The sequence below is a fragment of the Coffea eugenioides genome, chromosome 2 (assembly GCF_003713205.1).
Source record: "Coffea eugenioides isolate CCC68of chromosome 2, Ceug_1.0, whole genome shotgun sequence".
Taxonomy (NCBI): Eukaryota; Viridiplantae; Streptophyta; class Magnoliopsida; order Gentianales; family Rubiaceae; genus Coffea; species Coffea eugenioides.
The window spans coordinates 1,409,186-1,430,815 of record NC_040036.1 but is presented as its reverse complement, the minus strand read 5'-3'; the positions used below and the strand labels follow the sequence as shown (position 1 = coordinate 1,430,815).

General features: G+C 36.3%; 2 protein-coding genes across 6 annotated transcripts; both read right to left on the bottom strand.

Annotated features, from left to right (window-relative positions):
• Positions 1-1,779: 1,779 nt before the first annotated feature.
• On the bottom strand, positions 1,780-6,309 carry LOC113763633. 3 transcript variants are annotated; one of them, XR_003467376.1, is made up of 3 exons: positions 6,131-6,309; positions 2,089-5,056; positions 1,780-1,959 (listed from the first exon to the last, which is right to left on the bottom strand). XR_003467376.1 is itself a non-coding variant. In XM_027307508.1 (2 exons), the coding sequence occupies exon 2, from the start codon at positions 4,886-4,888 to the stop codon at positions 2,588-2,590; it is 2,301 nt and encodes a 766-aa protein (XP_027163309.1). In that variant the 5' UTR covers positions 4,889-5,056; positions 6,131-6,309; the 3' UTR covers positions 2,066-2,587. The 3 variants fall into 3 exon arrangements, 1 of the variants encoding a protein (XP_027163309.1); XR_003467377.1 differs by having other exon boundaries at positions 2,239-5,056; XM_027307508.1 differs by lacking the exon at positions 1,780-1,959 and having other exon boundaries at positions 2,066-5,056.
• Positions 6,310-11,814: 5,505 nt separating this feature from the next.
• Positions 11,815-18,771, bottom strand: LOC113763557 (probable protein phosphatase 2C 76). 3 transcript variants are annotated; one of them, XM_027307389.1, is made up of 10 exons: positions 18,578-18,771; positions 18,315-18,367; positions 17,679-17,980; positions 16,612-16,739; positions 15,859-15,957; positions 15,560-15,718; positions 14,654-14,740; positions 13,852-13,943; positions 12,327-12,401; positions 11,815-12,204 (listed from the first exon to the last, which is right to left on the bottom strand). In XM_027307389.1, exons 3-10 carry the CDS (start codon positions 17,936-17,938, stop codon positions 12,046-12,048), a joined length of 1,059 nt encoding a protein of 352 aa, XP_027163190.1. In that variant the 5' UTR covers positions 17,939-17,980; positions 18,315-18,367; positions 18,578-18,771; the 3' UTR covers positions 11,815-12,045. The 3 variants fall into 3 exon arrangements, with proteins under 3 accessions (XP_027163190.1, XP_027163193.1, XP_027163191.1); XM_027307392.1 differs by having other exon boundaries at positions 17,679-17,974; XM_027307390.1 differs by lacking the exon at positions 18,578-18,771 and having other exon boundaries at positions 18,315-18,546.
• Between the last annotated feature and the right edge of the window lie 2,859 nt (positions 18,772-21,630).

Here is a 21,630-nt window from a genome sequence, read left to right as displayed (position 1 = left end):
ATTCAGGTTTCTTGAAACTTTGAGGGCCAAAGGTGAAATGTGTATTTTGGTAGTTGTCCACACCTTTTACTTTTAACAGGTAATGAAATGTGTTTTCGGTTTTGCCCCTAAAAATATGACCACGTGAGAGAGGCGTGCTATTTTTAGCCGGAGAAATGAGCAAAAACGAGCAATAGGACCACATTGGCTCACAATTTAAATGTGAAGGACCATTTTGGCTGATTTTATATGTAAAGGACTAAAAAAGTGTTTTTGGTAAATGTTATGGACCAATTTGGCAAATTTCCCATTCCATTTTGATATCTAAACGTTGATTACACCAAATATTGAAAATCGAGAAAACATTCAATTTTGACTTTTTCACCAAACTCTGGAACAATAAATTCTTTTTCCGCCATTCTAGGAAGAAATGTATTTTGGATGGAAAAGCCTTTCCATTTTGAGCATTCTTTCCTACCAAAGGAGAGTAAACGCGGTCTAAAAGAATAATGAGTTTACCTAAAAGGTGTCCAATAGGCACTTCTTAATATAAGAAGAGAGTCTCCCATGTTAGTTCTTTGGAAAGTATAGACTCTGTACGGATTATGTGTTTTTGAACCTATGTTTCGTAAATTTTATTGTAACAATGTATATGAAAAATTGTTACTATAGTTATTTATGGGAGTGTTTTTAAAATTTCAAATATTGTTATAATACTTTAAAAACTTGAAAAAAAAAAAATTCCAAACCTACCACCACCCTTCTCCTCCCTCCTCCACCATTGAAACCTTGTAGCCCCTTCCCCCCCCTCTCTCTCTCTCTCTCTTCCTTTGTTTTACCTCTCTATTTTTCTCCTTCCTCCCTCTTCTCTCTTTTTCTTTCTTTCTCTTCCTTCCCTCCCTTTCCTTGCCAAAGGTCGCTATCTGCTGATCGCAACCAGAGAGAGAGGATAGGGGTTTATGAAGGGGAAGGGAAGGAAATAAATAGGGTGGCAGGGGAAGGAAGGGGAGGAGGGAGTGAGAGAATAGAGAGAAGAGAGGAAAAAAGAGAGAAAGAATGAAAGAGGAGAGAGGATTGGGAGAAGCAACAAGGGTGGTGATGGTGGAGAAGAGGGAAGGGAAAGGGGTCGTCGGTGGTGATGGGTGAAAAAAAAATAGAGGTGATAGATTTTATTTATTTATCTATTTATTTTGTTAGTTGTATTTAAGATTTGTAACAATTATGTCCTTTTGAAAGTGTTCTTAAGAGTGTATTACTTTAGCATTGTATTTGGTATACAAACCCATAGTTAAGTTAAGAAGGTGGCTAAATGCTTGTCATTGTGTGTATTCATATAATAAATTAGATGAGCTAAAAAATGCCTGTGGAGCCCGTCATTGTTATTGAAGAAGAAAATCCTTACTTAATTTTCTCAAACTCTGATTGTAAGATCCTGGTTTTAGTGTTCATTTAATAGTCAATCTTTTAAATCCAAGTGCAACGTTTCTTGTAGGATCCTGATTTAACTAAATCCAAGTGCACGTTTCTTGAATGCTTGATCAATTTGCAAATGCAAAGCCTGAAGCCATGTTATGAAACCCGAACTAATATTTCAGCCATAACATCACGTGGCTATGTGTGTTGAGAAGATTTTAAGTTCGTTCTAAATCCACCTTCACAGGCTCGCTTGAGAACGGGTTCAACCCAAAAGGCACCTTTCTGGTTTTAATTAATTCTTGGGCAAAAGAAAAGAAGGCGGATTCCTAAAGGACTAAGGTTCTGTTTAACAAGGTAAGTATGTGACTTATATGGCACGTGGAATTTCAATGCAGAAAGAGCAAAAGAGCATTCTCAAGTATGAAATATGTGCTGGGAATGGATGAATTCTTACAACGTATGCGTCTTTGCTGAGCAAGGTAGAAAAGTGCACAGGTGGTGAACGAACGAAGCAGACGGAACCTGCACCCTAGTAGGAGAAAAGGGTTTAAACAGCAGAAGAACCTGCACCAAAGTAGGAAAAACTGTCTACTTTAGCACGGGAGTAAAAGACAATAATAAAATGTGATCTACAGAGCGGCAATATACAAACAAGATCCACATCATGTCAGAATGAAAAGGAAGGAAGCTCACGAATCTTGGTCCCAGTTCTTGTAGTAGTCGGGAAGTAAAATCTTCTGAATTTTCTAAGGATAGATCCAGTAACGAATTACAAAAGGAAAAAAAACAAAACAAAAAGTATAGACACATCTGCAAAAGGCATATGCTACAGTGAGTAATTACCCTATGACCTGATGGGAACTCAATATCACTGGTTGAGTGAATTCACTTTTCTGTCAAAAAAATGGTGTTAGACTCAACTTGACGATGGGAAGGATAATCCCCGTGAGTCCCGGCTCTCAGAAATTCTAACGCAGGTAGAATAAATTTGTATTTCGTTCTCCTCGCATCGTGAGCATCAATATTTAGTAGTATGCTGCTTCAGCGACCTACACAAAACGTCAATCCCATTGCTATGGTCTAATTATCATTTATAACCAGACTGGACATAATTGCAGCAATCCCCACATGCTGCATAGCCCTTAAACAAAATCTGGGACAATCTTTGTTGCTCTGGTCGGCTCCTTTCTTCTTACTCTTCTTTCTTCACAGCTTCCCCAATCTCTACCTTCTCTTCTTTTTCAGCTTCAGAAGCCCTGTCAGCAATTTCATCTGCCCTAGTGCCTGGAACATTCTGCATGACCTGTTTCTGAACCTCAGAGTCATCAGTTATAACCTGAAGAAGATCCAATGGGGTAGCCGCAGGGTCCAGCTCCAGGCAACCCTCAGGGGCGTTTTGAGCTTCTTTACCTGTAAGCTGGTAATTTGGGACCTGATGAGAGAACCGAAACATCTCCTCTTTAGGTATTTTCATTACCTTTTCTGGCTCCAAATTTGGAAGAAATACCGTCTTGAAACCAGCAACCTTGACTAGAGGGGCAACAGACACACCTCGTTCCTCATCGTAGTCAACAAGCACTACCATCATGTCATACTTGTGTATCAACTCCTCAGGTGTATCCTCGTTCCAATCAGGGGACCAATTTTTATACAGTGCCCAAACTTCTCCCTTTTTGGGAAATATGTGAACAACGCCACGTACTTTTGACCACTTAACCTTGTGGGAAAATGAATTGATGGACTTGTTGATTTCATATCTACCAAGTCTGAACTCCCCACATGTTTTATAGAAACCAGAACCAATCCAGTCCATTTTACCAAATTCGTTACTGGTTTTAGAGTTAAGCCAGCTAATTCTCAGCTTAAATGGATTCCTTGATATCACCTTATTAACCATAGCATAGAAACGAGGCATGCCATCATCGTCATCATATGCAGCCCAAACCTCATTTTCTCCAAAGGAACTCTCTGCCCTGTCCTGATCAAAATCATGAAAATCAGGATCTGGGACATTCATTGCTTCTGCCACAACATGTTCTTCATCAACGTCACCAGCAGTGGGGGTACCAGCACTCTTCTCTGCATGGTCAGCCAGTCGGGTAGCAGAAGACTCACCAGACCCATTTAGATCACGACCATGATCATTCCTGGAGTTTCTTTCTTTTTCTTTCTTTGTATCTGTCGCCTTCATTTTCTCTGTCTGGACAGCTTTGCTTGCATTCTGTGATCTCCATTCAGTTAGTTTCTTTAATATCTCCTTGCGTGCCTTTGCCATTAGCATGTTCCTGTTTTCAACTGGAGTCAGTTCTCTCATGCAGTTGGGCTTACTGTAAGCAAAAGAAAAACCATGAAGCTTATCATGTTCAAATCCAGCTTTTCTTGGTGCTGATGTACCAGCAAAACTGGAACCACCATTTACTGTGGTTCGGTGATATGCCGTGTTTGCTCCATAACAATAACCATCATCATCTAGTCGTGTCTTTTTGTAAACCCTCTCTCCATCAAAAGCAGAATTGTAGCTGGAATTTCCGTCCCACCCTGCAGCAGCAGCCTGTGATGCATCACGCTCTCTCTTCATTCTCTCCTGTGCCTGCTGAATGACATTGGCTGCCTTTGCTGCAATTGAAGGATCTGTGCTGCCAACACTACCAGTCCTAGAAAATCTATCCTGGGGGAAGTTACCTGTATAAGTCGATGAATGAAACCCTGCTGGTCCAGGTCCTGAATCCTTAGCAGAAGCAGTAGCATTTCTTTTTGGATCAAATAAATTACTAGTAGGTGCATGATTACTTGAATTTTGATGCCGATGCCTTGAAGCCAAGTTCGACGACTTGGAATAATTGAAGGGTGGAGCAGTCTCTGATGCATAAAAAGCCTCATGACAGTTTGGACAAAGAAGAGTGTGGTTGAGATATTGTTTAAGATATTCATAATGCATCTTGCACCGATGACAAATAGTCCAAAAAGTATCAGTTCTCCTAGTGTTCTGTGTCTTGGGAGCTGAAGTTGTCCTGCCTGAGTGATTGTGGTAACCATTTGATCGTGGAGGTTCAGATGGACCACTAGTCTGAGTTGGAACTTTTTGCTGAAATCCTTTTGGAGACCTCCTCATGTTGTATGCTAACCTCTTAGACTTGTCAGATAACAAGCTCCAGGCCTCACAAAGAAGTTTAAAGGCACCATCGGCACCAACAGATCTATTTTTATCAGGGTGAAGCAGGAGAGCCAATTTCCTATACTGCTTCCTTACTGTTTCATCATCAGCAGAGGGATTTACTCCAAGTACACCATACCAATCAACTTCTCCGCTAATCTTGTTTTCAGCAGAGATATAAACATCAATGGTTGTCAACATTTGGGAAAGACCATCAAGTCCAGGGTATAGACTTTGAGCTTTCAAAGCAAATTTCTTAGCACCAGTGAAGTCCTTGTTCTCTAGCTTCCCCTCAGCAATGGTTTTCGCTCGAAGGGCCTCGTCTTTATTGCACTCCATGATTCAACAATATGTTTCCAAATATGCAGGCTGCTTCTATACTCGGTGTGCCATGAGTGGCAGTCAAAAAACACAAAACCAACAAGCTTCTCAAGAAAAAAGGATCATTTGTTTGAAATAATTGATATCCGATCCCACGCTGAAAGAGGAGGTTTTGACAATCAACACCTGCAGTACATAATAAGACAAATGAAGGACAATAGAGAAAATAACCTTTGGACCGATGAAGTACCAAAAAGAGAGTACTAGAAAAAGAGGGAATGCATATCCAGCTACAAAATACAAGAATTAAACAAAGACCAAATGGAATAATCTGAAGATTAATCAGAAAATATCCGACTTAAGTAAAAAGTTCAAGAACAACGACATTACTATCTAGAATTACAATTGCGATCTTGGATTCCATCATATTTGATGCATTTCCTATAGAACTCTAACCCCACACCACCCCTTCCCCACAGGAAAAAAAAGAAAAAGGAAACAGAAACCCAGAAAGAATCTCCTGAGGGGTTGTCCGGAGAATCATCGAACTAATCAGAGTGAAGGAAGAACTCTAATTCACTTGCATTATGTCTAACATGGTTACCTAACATCATTACCAATGCAAAAGATTACGAAAACAGAAATTAATTGTGATAACAAAATGCGGTCATCAAAGCGCTCAAGCTATATGAAAGCCACAATCTTTAACCAAACATTGCAGAATGCAGGAGATAACTATCCAGATGCAAGGACTTTTGTTTCACTAAAACAACTCAGCTCATAAAATCACAAGAACAGGACTCTAAGCATCCCTGCAACTCTCTTCCCTATACCAAAAGCACTTAGGGGAGGGGAGCCAAAAAAGTACTAGCAATCGGGGAAAAACGAGAGAAGCATATCTAAGTACCAAATACAGTACTAGTTAAGTATCCTTCAAACTCGAAGTAGCAATTCCAGAGAAATACAAGTAGCAAAAATGACAATAATCACCGAGTTGATTTGTATAAGCACCAATTACTAACCACAAACAACAAAAATTAATTGGATCACCCATCATAATAGAAGACGAATCATATTCAAATTACGCAATTGGAAGTGGATCTGAAGAATTAGCGATGTCTAACCGTCGAATTGTACTGTTCATATTGAGAAAGATAATCACCAGTGAAAGAAATAGAAAACCCTAGAAATCAGCAGGAAGGTTATAATTCGCGTAACAATTGGGGAAATGAAAAAAAGACGAAATTTTTGAATAATTACCCAGGGGATATGAGCACGTGAATCGGCAAATTGTAGGTTTTTTTGCAGGTTGTTGAACTTGGAGGGATTTCCCACCAAATTGAAATGGAAAAAGACCCCCAAGAACTGAAACTTTCGGTCAAAACCCCTCAAAGGCCAGGAAGAACTCTCAAATACCCCCACAAACCCCCAAAAAAAGAAAATTCTCCAATATTTGCTGGAATAACAGGTAGGCAATAGGCATGGGCTTGGTTTTTATACCTTGACCCACTTTTGATTTAACCCTAACCATGATTCTTTAACCGTGATTGAAATATGACCATGGTTACTTTTTTAACTCTTGAATTTGGAACCTTTTCAGGCTTTTCTTGATCATTTTCCTTTTTCTTTTTTCTTTAATTCAATAGAGGCTCCAAACCTTAAGAGGGAGAAGGGAGAAAATGAAAAGTCGAACCAAAGACGTTACTAATATTTAAATATGTTGTTATAATCTTTTGTTAACTATCTTTAATTAGTTTTTTTGTTTTTTGAAAATATTATTTGCACCTTATTTTTTATTATTTGCACTCCTACCATTTGTTTTATCATATGATCTAATAAATGAAAACTATATGATTAACAAAAATGGACACTTGGCATCATTTCTTTTTTACCATGCCCTCATTTTGTTACTTCCTTCGTTCTATTGAAAGTATCATATTTTTCATTTTGAAATGTTCTAAAATGTTTGTCATTTTACCAAAATCAAAATTACTTTTGATCTCTTTTTTCAATGTTATCTCAACCTTTATCTATATTTCATACTAAATTCAAATTTGAAATTTGAAATTTTAATGGTAATTTTGGAGACAAATCTATTAACATCACTATGAAGCTAATATTTTAAAAAAAATTAAAATCCTAAAATGCAACAAACAATTTGGGACGGAGAGAGTACATTTTAGGAAGGAAGAACTAAATTAGGTTATATAATAGACTACTCTACTTTAGGGGTGTGATTGATAAAACTGGAGTTTAAAAACTGAAACTTGAAATTTGAAATGTAAAGTGTGAATCCATTAAATTATTGAATTGATAAATATCAAATCCGATAATGTGAGTGTATATCACATTAAGTGATAAGTGATTCACTTATCACTTATTGTTAAGAACAAGTTTTATCGAAGAAATTCAATATCATTTAATTAATTTAGATGCTCAATTTTTTTACTATCAAACACGTTTGAATATGTTAAGTTTTGAATCAATAAAGTTAAAATCCTGATTTGGATTATCAAACAAAATTTAAAAATAAGGGAAATTCAACTTAGTTATATAGAGGGATGTAGGAAAAAACCCTTTAGACTAAGGCATTGCATTGACACACCATCTAGATAACCCGTGGGGTGTGAGTTTAAACTGACAATCTAGAGATCATAGAGGGATACTAAAACCCTTTGGAGTCGGTGGATAGCACAATCAAAGGTTTGTTTGAGTTCGATTAAATTTGAACATAAGTTGTGGTCGAGTAATTCGAATATATCGGGTTTGATTTCCATATTATACTACTCGGGAAGCTTGTTAGCTTATCAAGTATTTACGAACATATCAATTTTTACCACTCTAACTCGATTCAAATAAAGCTTGGGATCAAGCACTCGTTCCTCATATTCTTCTTCGACAGCCAACTTATCCTTGATAAGTTAGTTGGATTAAATGGGACTAGTTGTACTAGTATTAAACTAGTTTAATAATCCATGTAAAGTAAAATAAACATAATTCCAAAAAGCAAGAAAGTATAATATGTTCAAATAGACCGAACCACTAATTTTTTTAAAACGACTTGTGCATTATTTGTAGAAACATTATAGGTCAGAGATTTGGAATTAAAATTGTAGAATGTAGAGATTTTCCGGAAGTTTTGAAATTCAGACCGTGGAGACTTCCAAGTCGAAGGGTCTGTTTGGTTGGAAGTAAAATGTTTTCCTTGGGAAAATATTTTCCGTGGAACTAATTTTCCATGAAAATCATTTCCCTTTTATCATTTTCAGGTGTTTGGTTAGCTTATTGAAAATATTTTCTTACTTCATTTTTCTGGTGTTTGTTTAACTTTTGAAATATTTTCACTTTTATCTCTATCTTTACTTTCTACACATTATAACTACATACTTCTTCCCATGCAAAATAAGAAAATTTATCTCATTGTTTAACTTTAAAAAATCTTGGAGAAATGTATATATGAATAAAAAATATCTCCTTAAGCAATAAACAAATTGCTGGCCATTTAGTGTCAAATATCAATCACATGCAATGCTTATTGTGACATATATCTTGCACTCTCACAGCTGAAAGTTTTCCTAGAAAAGAATGTCCCTATTATACATAATTAATTACTAGCATAGGATGAGTAAGATGAGATTTTTTTTTATTTTGAATATACTAGGGGGAGGGTTGGGTTGGGTTGGGTTGGGTTGGGTGGTACGGGGGAGGGAGTGTAAGGAAGGGATCTTGGGTTCGAATCCTCCTGTTTACACTAAAAAAAAAAAAAGAACATACTACAAGATGTTTTCAGTAAGTTTGGAACATACTACAGGCGGGATGCATGCATTTCGGAAAAACAACTTCAGTAAGTTTGGAAGGGAAGTTGTTTTCCATAAGATGAGTGAAAATATTTTACATAGGAAAATATTTTCAGTAACTTTTGTGCAACCAAACACGGGAAATTAGGAAAATATCTTCCTGGAAAACATTTTCACCCGAAACAAACGGACCCGAAGTTTGGATATTTGAAATTCTAGAGCAAATGACAGAAAAAGGTCACTCACCTGTTTAAATTACACCGTTTAGTGATGAAACTTTTTGTTTGGTCAAAAAGGTCACCAAACTCGTAAAAGGGTACTTTTTTTTTTATTTCATTGAAATTCGGTGTTAAGATAGTCAGAAATATATCTACACGAGCAATACACAGAGAATTTCAAGGGTAAAAATGTCTCACAACATTTAGCACGTATTAAAAAAAAGATTAACAAACTTTTGAGTTTCCAAATTTTACTAATTCTCTCCAAACATCAACTAAAATTTCTAAGCATTGTTAAACATTATTATCATAATCTGGAGAAAAATAATAAAGTTTGAAAATTAAAAAGGCCCTTAATCTTTTTTTTAGTATGTGCCTAAGTTTGTAAGATATTTTTGTCCTTGAAAATCTAAACATACTGCTCACGTGGATCCATTTTTTTTAGTATGTGCCTAAGGTCATTGTCGAGTCCGTTGCTGTGAGATTTCTTTCTACCATGTAACTTGAGTTCTAATTTCAGGATTAACCATCCCACCGTCCCAAGAAATTTGGGTCAAAATGTTGAGGTTATAAGTTGGGGGCGTAGAACGAGTGTGTTTCTAGTTACATGCCTGTACATGCTTTTCATTACCTTTCCTTTTTCTTTATTTCTTTTTTTTGGGTCTGAGAACTCATATTTGATTTAGAATCTGATTCGGATCCTCAATTCTGAATAATTTAATTTAATTTTGAAAATTTTGCAAATGAACAACTCTTGTATAGATTCCTACCAAATGATTGAAATGTAAGTTCCACGGAATTAAAAAAAAAATCCACTAGGATTTCTATTATCTGTTGCAAACTAAAGAATTCAAATAATTTAGATATGAGTATCATATTAACAAGACATTAAATTAAAATATTTTGGCATTCTTAAACCATAACTCTCACCAATAACGAGTGATATGCCTAAGAATAAAGGATACCAAATTTGAATACTACAATAGGTGCACAAGTTGTTAGTATCATAATCCTTATATATATATATATATATATATATATATAAATAATCCTTATTCTTTTTTTTTTTGGCAGCAATAATATTTGTATAATCTAATCTATCCTATTCTATAGAGAGGGGGGAAGGGAAGTCTAAAGAGACTGCGTAACGAGCTAACAGGTGTTCATATTTGACTTAGACCAAATGGGTGTTTTAACACCATTTTTAAATTTTTTTCACTGCAGGTACACCCGACCTACTGTCCAAAAAGGGACTTAGTCTATTTTTGCTGGGCATTGAGCCAAAGTTGTGGTTAAATCGCAATCCTTGTTTTTTTTTTTTTTTTCAATCGTCATCCCTACTTCTACTCCTACTACATCTTAATCTAACTATGGGGAGATCCAACTGGATTTATGGGAGACCGATGGGGGTAGAATCACCATCGGACCAGACGGGTGCATGGATTTTTTTTTAAGAACCACAATTGTGGCAAATTGGTGGGAGGCAAGGGGTTTGTTTGGACAGTAGATTATTTGGTCTACTATATTTGCTGACATCACCATTATAATTTCCAATACAGCTTTTTATCTTTCCAATTATCTCTTTGTCTCACATACTACACATCATAAAAAGTGCTACAGTAATTATTTCAAATAATATTTCAAATAAAACCCTATCCAAACAAACCGGGTTCGAACCCTTGCCTCCCACCCCACGATCGCAATCCTTGTTGGAGAGGCGATTTTGGTGTCACGAGGAAAGACACGGCAATTGATCCCCGGCATGTGCGGAAGCGAAATGCTTGTTGTCTCTCTCAACTGATCACACATGCTAAACATATGACATATATTAACTACCAACAATCATGCAGAGCTAACCGAATAAAATTCCCTGGCTAATTCAGACTGAATGGCATATCAGCAAGATTGACTTGCTTAGGAATTTTCTACATTGACTTAGGAGCCGTTTGGTTCGAATTTCACAATCACTATCAGTATCAGTATCATAAGGTGATCAATGATAATGAGTTTGTTTGGACAGCCAAATAATGGCTAAAAATTATTTGCTTACATTACAAATACAATTTTCAATACATATTTTTATTTTCTCAATTACCTTTTTATCTCACATATCCTGTAATATGAATTTTCATCATATCATAGTGTGGTCAATCAGTGATGATGGATTTTCATCATATCATTGGGTGGTCAATCATAATAGGTTTTGATGAAAACCCATAATGTGTTTGTTAATGCGCAATGAATCTTACAGTCAGATGATTTTGCTTAGGAATTTTCTACATTGACCTAGTGTTTCTCGAAACAGAAAACTGAAACTCTCTTATTACAAAGTGCCAAACAAATAGAAACTTGGAGGATGATGATATTTACAGGCGCTTGGAAGTTTCTGTCGCACCCCTATTAAATTGAGTGCCATCCATATTTTTGTCATTTAGTTTTTTTTTTCATACTTTTGCCATTTAGTTTAAAAGAGGTGTATGAATTGCCACCATTCATTCAAGTCTAGGGCCATGATTTATTATGTCATAGGCTAAGCACCAAAGCACGAGGCATTCACCCCTGCATTCAAACGTCCGGCTCCGATCTGTTATCAGCTCCTATGAGCCTATAATCGGTCTCTAACAGGACAGCCCCGTGTTCTCCAGCTATCAGACGAAACCCATTTCCACATGAGCCACCACAATTTTGGCCCCAACAAATTGTGGGCTTGGACTTGATCTGCCCAGCTTCCTTTACAACGCCAACACACCGGGTCTCCATGGGCCCAAAACTGTAAGAAACTTCGTGATCGACCGTTTCCAGGTTCTTTAGTTTTCGTTTCCCATCCTTGAACTTGTTTCGATGATGGGGCTAGAAGGGGCCTATGTTCTAGATGCATTTCTGCTATGCCCACATAAAACACAAATAACAATCAATGGGAAGAAAAAGATAAATACACAACCGAACACAGAAAAATTTCTATTGAATTTGAATTACATTACACATCCTATAACCAACCAGACAAGACATACATCGCTACAAAGCCAGCATGCCTCCAAAAACCAATGAATGAACAAATCACTGCCTTGCCGATCTGCACATTCAGCAGTTATAAACCGGCAGATTCCCATACTGGAATTCTAAACTGCAAGGTACTGCCCATGTTATGTCAACAAATTCTTCAGTCACGCTGGGATTCCTCTGATTCTGCCTTCTTATGGTGAAACTTCACAACAATGCATGTGATGTTATCAGCACTTCCCCGCGTAAATGCAGTCTCTGTCAACTTTCTAGCAGCTGCTTCTGGTTCCTCTTCTGCTCGTGCAAGTGAAACAGCGTCCTGGCACATCCAAAAGACAACAATATTGAAAAAGGGGGTGGGGAGGGGCAGGTTAGGTTTCCCATCTTTCAGATTTCACTTTTATATATAAAACATGAAGAAGAGCCGTAATCACAACTAACCTCATTAGGAACAACATCCCATATTCCATCACTTGCAAGTACAAGCAATTCTAATTCTTCATCAACCTCCAAGTCCTGAGAAGTAATCAAACAAAAAATTCAACCAAACAAATGTTACAAGTTATTTCAACAAAAGAAAGCAAATAATTATACAGCTTTTATCTTCTGCTTTTAGCACTTTTCTAAAACCTTCCCCCCCCCCAAAAAAAAACTGTAAATAGAAGTAGATTTGGTCTCCTCAATCCAATGCCTGCTTCTTCCCACCACAAAAAGAACTGAACCAGTGTTACTATTCGTGATTTAGCACAAGCATAATGGTCAAGCTTACTGAAGGAAGGGTGTCTGTTGTCTAAGTTAGAAAAGTTGTGCTTCTTTGTGTCGACATGCTGCTTCAAATTATTCTGCATTTCCCTGTACTAGTAATCTAAGTATGCCCAATGCTAGAAAGAAGTTCCAATTAAAAAATAAACAAAGGGTGAGAACATGGCCATGAAGATATATCAAGTGGGACGAAGTCCGGCAACTGCATGCAGAAAGCCAAAACAGTTTTGCAGATCACGTCTAATGCTTTGTTTCAGTAAGAAATATGCCAAGGTAAGCAAAATAAAGGAAATAGCCAAAAAGGGATAAGCCAATTCCAAATTCATAGTGTAACAGTATAAATCAACAATTCTACATGCATGGAAACCTAATGCAAAACATTTAGTGCCATAAAAAGGTAAGAACAAAGAAAGAAAACAAATTCAGTCAGATGTAACACTACCATACTAGTGTGACAGGAATCTAAGTAAACTTGCTTTGACATGAACTAACTTCAAACCAAACAAAAAAGCATAAAAATTTCATGTGAAAACTTATTTCCTAGTTGACACAGGATGCATATACAACACATGCAGTCAGACTCAGGCATTTCATTATCATACGCACCTTACACTACAAAAGAGAACATAATGATACATGTAACCAAGCAGTTGAGTGCGTCACAAATTTTCTTTGACAGGGACGCGCTGCTCGAAAAAGTACCATCAATACTGCCAGGGGAAATATTATTTGGGCCACGGTTGGAAAGACCCTATGACTCAGTCATATCTAGTCAGCCGCAGTTGTCAAGATTTCATACTACTACTACATGGATTGGGTTCTCACAAATTAGAAAATACTGATAGAATATACTCTCTTAACCTTCAGACTTATGTTGCATATGCAAGTTGATCGTTAGCTAATGGAGTGAAACTTCTGAAGCACGAAACAATGAAAATTCTTTGGCACCCTATGATTTAGCATCATTTAATCTATAAGTTGCTTTCAGCATAACTTTAATGATTCATCCTAGTCCAACCCAAAATGGACTATAGGCCTGGAGTAAGTATTATGCTCAGATCAATCTCAAAATGAAATATTTGAAGAGTTGCTCTAATATAATTCCCACAGAATGGCTACAAAAGATTGCCGTTGATTACATCTTCCAGATCATGCCATTTACAACCAAGAAGTCCACCTCCACTATTGAAACGGCACAAAGTACCTGTATCTCGGGTTCAGCCACCACAAATTGTTTCAGCATCCGGTTGCCAAAAGCACGAGACATTGCCAATACACCTCCAACCCTCCAAGTACCTATCGATCATTCAAGATAAACTGTAAACTGGCAACAACTCAGAAGCTGATGACATGCATTCAAGATTTTCCCAAGCATGTGTAGCTAGGGTTTAAAGGTTCTCTCTAAGTATGCAGTTATCAATGCTCCAAGAAACCACTTCACCTTTAATCTCAGATTACATATCAAAAACAACAAATTGGATGCTAAATTGAATTTGTAAAGCCAGGGTAGCTATCATAGATTTCCATGCAAAATGTAGATTTAAAACCTTATTTTGGTGCAGATGATTACCCATCAGTAGCAGGATACCAATCATAGAGCTTCATGAAGAATCTAGGATTAGACCTTATTACTGGTAAAGGTAAACTCATCCATCACAAGTTTCAAAAGCCCATTTGGGGAGTTATCTTTTCAAGTATCACAAAACTTCTTGATGAAAGCAAGAAACAATTCAAAGGTCTGATAATCACAAAAGGTTCAATCGCTTAAAAATCCAGTATCTTGGTTGACTTCAAACACCACCATCATTTGACATCTGAGTTTGCTAACTACAAAAGATTCAATAGCAATGTTACATCAATTCACAAGTACTTATAAACTAAGATTAGGAATAGTCTAATTTATTCCCACATATTCTACTATATACCTTCTCAAATTAATGTCCACGGTCTTATATTTTGCAAAATTAACAGCTAAACATAGGATAAATGCAAAAATTGGGCTTCACCTGCCCACATGACTACACCTCCAGCATTTTCAATTCTCTTCCTCTCGTCACTCCGGTTGGGTTTATGATCCTCAGAGAGAGGAATTGCTGTGAGGCAGAAAAATAAAGATAATATGAGAAACTAGCGGGGGGAGGCTAAATTTCCAAGAGTAATAAAGTGACACAATCACTGTTATTGTAGTCCATGAATATGAAGAAAGAAAGCAAATTAGTAAGTGCCCAAATAGCTTAAACTCATTTACTACAATATAATGATTCACTCCATTAAAATGAAGTCAAGAGCTGAGGATAAAGTTAATTTCATTACTATTCTTCCTCAACAAACCATTTCTTGTAGAAGGGAGACAAGAACAATGAACATAACAATAGTCGCTCCTGTATGACATTAAAAATTTCCCATAGAAAATTTAAACTTTATGCATTTTTCAAAAACTCTCCACAAGAACAAAAAGAGGCCACTTTATTGACACTCATTTGCCCCCTCATACCCTACAGAAAATCAAGGAACCTGATTTGAAGTAACCAAACTGCATATCTGTATACCAAATTTCTGGCATGATAACTAAGGCAGATACATATTCTTTCAGCATCAGCATTTAAAGGAAGAGAAACTCTACTTCATAAATCTCTGAAATAATTGAACTATCTAGTTACCATAATTAATGAGTCAACCATCTATTTACCATACTATCTCAAACCGTACTTCAGCAAGAAACTACTTTAATGCTGCTAATGACTTCCTTGCAAACCTTTATGGTACATTCTATCCTTCCCTAAATCAGTAAAATATTAGCCTCATCAATGCACCAAAAACATCAAATAGGCAAATAGCACTCGTAACCAGTAGTTGAAAATCTTAAAGGCTATATTTCCCAATCAAGCATGAAGTGCATAACTAGGAAATACCTCTCCCAGCTTTGGATATTATAGTTCGAGAATCTCCAACATTGGCCACATATAAATGATTGCCAACTAGAACTGCAGTTGAGGCAGTAGAACCATCATCTCTGAAAGTATCTTTTTCGGATTCCAAAAAGTCCACGTCAGTCTGTTGATAAGTCTCACCTGCAATTTTATGGTGTATTTAAACATTTCTCATGGAATGGCATCCAAAATCATAGACAACAAGGTACATGCCCTAACTATCAACAAGCTTAAAGAACATTGTGAAAAACAGAAACTACAAATAAATTACACCAACTCACTTATAGCCAGTTTTGTGTTCGCTATGAATTCTGGATGTTTCATAAGATTTTCAAAAAGATGTTCCCTCAGAAACTCAGCTGCACGAGAGCCCCCATGACCTGCAATAACCAACCACAATTACAGCGGAAAAGTAAGGATATTATAGGTCATGTCTTTGTAAAGGTACAGGCAAGGACAAGCATAGGATTTGGTCTTCAACAAAGAAGCAGGTAGCATTAAATCAGAGACCTGTCTGGCTGTACCAATGTTCATGAATGGACAATATTCTATTTGCAGAAGGAAAAAAAAATATTGAAGTTGAAAAAAGAGTTAGGTTTTGTGAACCCTGCAGTCCAGCACTACTAGCCGTCAGTCATCAAGTGATTCAACTAGATTTTAAAGTGAGTCCATTTAATGCTTTAAACTTCCACAGAGAGGATTATCATATATCTGCTTCCAATTAACCCAACAGAAAATTCAACCCACTTGACAAGAGAAGTATACTTGGCTTTAAAGACCTTCATGTGTATAAACTACCTCAGATCCATACACGGCAACAGTTAGTCTGACAAGCTAAGATTGCACTTCTTTTTTAATTATGTGATTCACTCTAGTCGCCACAAAATCATGAAGACCTTTCCACAAACATTATCATATTACTCTGTAGGTGCCTGTAAGTAGATAAAGCAGTTCATGCCAGAAACTGAAATTTCAACATGTATTTTGATAAAACTGTCAATAATCTCAAACTTGTGATGAGAAAAAAATCTAACCATCAAATATTCCAAACAAACACACTGTTTGCCCATCAATTTTTGAAGTCTTGATGTCATAGAAATCCTCCATGCTAGCTCTTTTGCCTCGGAAACTTGAATATCCACAACTGAGTCTTCCATCCTCGCTGCCACTCAGAATGACTGGAAGTAAGTCTCCGCATAGACATATACGTGTAAATGAATACATAACATGCATATTTATCTACATAACCAGAGAGTGAAGATTTCATCAACGCCATATATGTGACATCATGCCCAAGTCTAGCAGACCTATAAGCAAATATTATTGAAGAAACCAGCAGATAATCAGAAGAAGAGAAATTTTTGACAGTGAGGAGACATAAGCAATTACATTCAAATATTGAGTGCTCTAAGTGAGATGCAGCAGGAGCATTTCCAAGTTAACTATCCAATTCCAATGGCTAAAACTAGATACATCTCAGTACATACTTAGGAAGCCAAAAAAGCTGGCCCCCATCATCAATACAAGCAAATAATGCACCTTACTGCATTTAAATTATAATGAGAACGAATATCTTTAGCCATGCCTCAACTAGTAGTCCATATACGGAAATTAAATGTAAGATAACATCTTTATAATCCTACTCTTACTTGAGAACTTGCTCATCTATTAACTAGCACCTTCCCAAAGCTTATGACTACCTTTTTATTTATTGAGACATAATACACATTAGCAACAAAAACCAAAAACCTTCCCAACTGATGAATCATGGGCCAGTTACACAGACCTGCCATGACACATCCGAATATACTGCAAAAAGTTCTGTACGCGTGCAAGAATAAATCTGTAATGCATGTTTGTATAACACGATGACCCGAATCAAGGACCAAGAAGTTCAAGCCTTCAAGGGCCTCAAGAACGTCTAAAGTAACAATCCATGACAATTTGCAAATACAGCAGGAACATCAGCTAACAATGTTGCCCAGCCTTACAGGAAAGTTTTCTTATTGACATGCCAGCATTATAATGTCATTTGAATCTTCTAAAAAAAGAAAGATAAAATGGGACAACATTTTAAGCATGCTAGAAAGCTGAATCTCACCTCTTCCATCCTCCACTAGCATATCCACCATCATCGTCCTTCTCGGGGAAGACGTCACCAACGGGTCCTCCTTTTGCAGTTGCACCAGTGTCCACCATCATCTTTCTTCTTGTTGAAAATTTTAACTCCTCCAGATAACTAAAGCGCCCGGCAGCATTCAACCTTCTCCCACCCCAATTGCTTAAAAGCTTTCCTTCACTATAACTCCTTATTTTCCCAACTTGAATAGCCACAGACCTCAACCAGTTATTGCATAACATCTAAAAGATTTACTCCCTTCGGCTCTGTCACCAATTCTGAACCTAATTCACAAAAGAATAAAATTCCTTTTTAGAACCCCAAAAAAAAAAAGAGGAGGAGAAGAGCATTACAAAAATTAATCATTGATATCTTTTTTTTTTTTTGATCAACTGATTAGCTCTAAAACGTGAACTTTGATATCTTGTTTCCGATAAAATCAATAAAAGTTTCTTTTCCCCCTTTATGGGCTATTATCAGCCATGCAGAACAATAGTAATGCTGATTCAATCAATTTATTTCAAGAAATCCATTTGATCATTTTCCTAGCAATAAAAGCTAATCAACTATAATTAAATAATACGGAGATAGCTGAAACGGATACGGATCGGATCTTACCGTCAAGGAAATTGAATCGGCGAGCCCAGGGAGAACATCTTGGTATACGGATCCTATACATAACATAAATACCTCAAAAAAAATCACCACGGAAATTTAATTAATAGAAAAGATAATAAACTCAGAATTTTCTTTTTTTTTTTAATGTGCAGAAGTTGCAGCCGGAAAGTTTCGGTGCAAGAGTAATCAAATGAATCAAAGAGTGAATATGTGGGAGATCCGAATCAGAGATTCGAGTTTGAAAAGAAAAAAAAAAAGCATACCTTGAATTAAATTATTAAAGAAAAAGAGATAATAAGTTCTTATTATAATACAACAGCACTTATTAGTTATGGCTTTTGATTCCCATTTCGTAATTCGTATGGAATCGGAATAAATGAATGAAATGTTTCCTCTTTCCTATTTCTTCCTTTTTTTTTTTTTTGTCTTTTTTGTTCTGGGTGAGGAAGTGGCGAGATAGAGAGTGAGGGAAAAAAGGAGGGGACTGGCAGAGAGACGCCTTTTTTGGAGGCCCCGGGGGTGGCGGTGTCTGGGGTCTGTAGCTCCTAAAGCTCGCCACCGAAGATAATTTGGTTACGTGGCACTCCTCATGCACCCGACCGTTGTTTGGGGTGGGATCTCATGAGATGCACCTGATTTCCTTTTGAAAACCCAAATTCTTGAGCAATAATGTATTATTATTGTTAACAATTGATTAACCACATTTAATTTTAAAATTAGATACTCTTTATAACACAAGTAATATGCCTTTTATGTTAGTCTAAAGTTTAATTTCCTTAATTTTGACTATTAATAAATAATCATAAACGCCAATTATTGTTGGTTTTAGTTGGTTTGTTGCTTTTGGTTTAAAAATCAAGGATATTTAGATACATATATAAAACTTAAAGCTTGCGATTAATCAATTTCTTTAAAAAAAATTTCCAACAAGGGAAGGTTGGGACTTAAAAAGTGAATTTGAACCTATAACTTTTAATTTTTAAAACTTTAACCTTACTCACTAGATTAAGACCTCATCGGCACCTGTGAACTACTAGTAATATAATAGATTTGAAGTGACAATAATGAACGGGAAAAAATAAAATAAAATCAAAGAAAAAAAGAGAGGGTGAGAAAAGAAATAAAAAGTGTAAATGAAGGAAAAAGAGAAACAAAAAAATAATTAAGAATAAGTGATATTAGCACTTCTATAAAATGTCCTATACACTCTATTCTTTCTTTTTATAATGCGAAGAGATAACATTACCTGTCAGCCAATTTCCTCTATTCTTTTACTAATGCAATTTCCTTTAGGCTCTCTAGAACCATTAATTGTTAGTTGCTCTGACGGAAAAAAAAAAAATTTCTTCCCTAACTTTAGACCAAATTCCTTTTTGTCTTTCTCTTCAGTGTAAAAACCCATGATCTTTCTCTCTAAATGTATGTTTTATAGAAATAGCAAAAATAAAAATCATGAGGGCCTAATTTAGAAGAATTCTTTGGATATTATCTTCAATCTTTCATAGGTAATGTGTTTCAAGATTGATATTTTTTTGTGTTTTTCATTGATATCTTTCACAGGTAATGTGTTTTTTAATTAAAAGCAAATATGTTCAAAGCAATTCATGAATATACATTTCAACACAAAAAATTAACCGTTTTGACTGGGGATCCTTGTTTAGAATAGTTGAAGGTTAACAAAAATAGAATATAACATATTACAGAACACAGAGTTAATTTGCTATATTATGGAGTGTCTGAAGTTTTTTTTTTTTTTTTTTTATCATTTGCTTAACTACAATAATTGGGTAAATGGCTTGTAATTTATTTTAGACAGCAAAGTGCAAAGAGGGTCATAATTCATCGGATAAACTGCAAATTAAAGTCTTTTTTCTTTTATGGTAAAAAGCAAGGGTAATCTTGGAAACTAGACATCTGGTGACAATCAAACGTGATTTTGACTGATACCGGACAAAGTGCCTAAAAGATAACATTGAGAGTCAAAATGGTCCAGGCACCAAATGTTTGGGGCTTCGTTGCAATTAACATCTTAAGGGAGTGTAAATTACTGAAGCAACCTGATGGAGATGCGTTTGCCATGTCACCAGACCACGTGGAAGCCCATGATTGAGTGCTGCCATGAGCAGCCTAGTGCTCGCTCTTTCTGCGTCTTGATTGTTTGTGGCAATTGATGGAGGAGGAATTTTGGGCTCCGAATGTTAAAAACAAATGATAGAACACAAAGGGGACCCAAAAGAGGAAAAAAATCCCGATCTCAGGAAACAAAATGGAGAGGAGGTTTTGTTCATAAATGTTCAAGAACTTGCTCATCATATTCATTAGCCTTCTGCTTAATGCAACTTAAGGTAGAGAATATCCGCTACTTATCCATCCCACGTCGAAAGATTATGAGGTAGTTACCCTGGATTTAATATTCTTAACCACACTTCCAGTTACCAATTGACTGGATGGTATTAGTTTGTGAGCTCCACCTTAAATTGTACTTTGCATCAAGATTTCGATTGCCTCTAAGTGTTAATCTAACTTTGTTGTGTAATTTCCAGTAATTTCGATTGTTGAAAAAAATATCCGCTACTTAATTGTTGGTGTGAGACCTACATGAACGTCTGGAGTCTCATTGAATTAATAATAGCAACTATAAAGAAAATGTTTAGTAAGTTTTCCTAAAACATAATTTATCATTTAATAAGTATAGATTTGTATTTATTGTCTCCTTGCATTTAGTTGCACTTTTCAAAAAAAAAAACTAAAATCCCTCTAATCTTAGAAGGGATTTGTACTGAAAACAACCCATTAGTATATTACTTGATGCTTAAATAGCATAACCATGCAATTGGATCATTACGTTTTACACCATGGGATGGAACCTTAATTAGCTGGCTAGCTGCGTTAGTATATATAGGTAAAGAACCCATGCATTTCCATTATTATTCTGAAGCCATGGTTAAAGAAGCGGCAATGCGACATCTGAAACTCGATCAAACAGGAATTAAACCAGCAGATGCCGGCAGTCGTCTTCCTCCATGCAATCCAGAGCAGCAGAGCCGTTTCGGTTACTCGACTCTGGTCGTCTCGTGGCTTAATTGTGCTGCATGGCAGAAGCGTCGGAGTTGTTCCCATTCGCTTCTTGCTGCAGTCGATCAGCTCCTAAGTATCTAGTTGAAGAAATGACATAGCAGTATCAAATCAAGCGCTGAATAATACTCTCTATTTTTAGAGCGATACACTAGCATCCTTCCTGGCATTTTATTATGCCTTGCGTAATGAAGTAGGTATCTAGTTCGCTTTATTACATTCCGATCGATTGAAACATAAG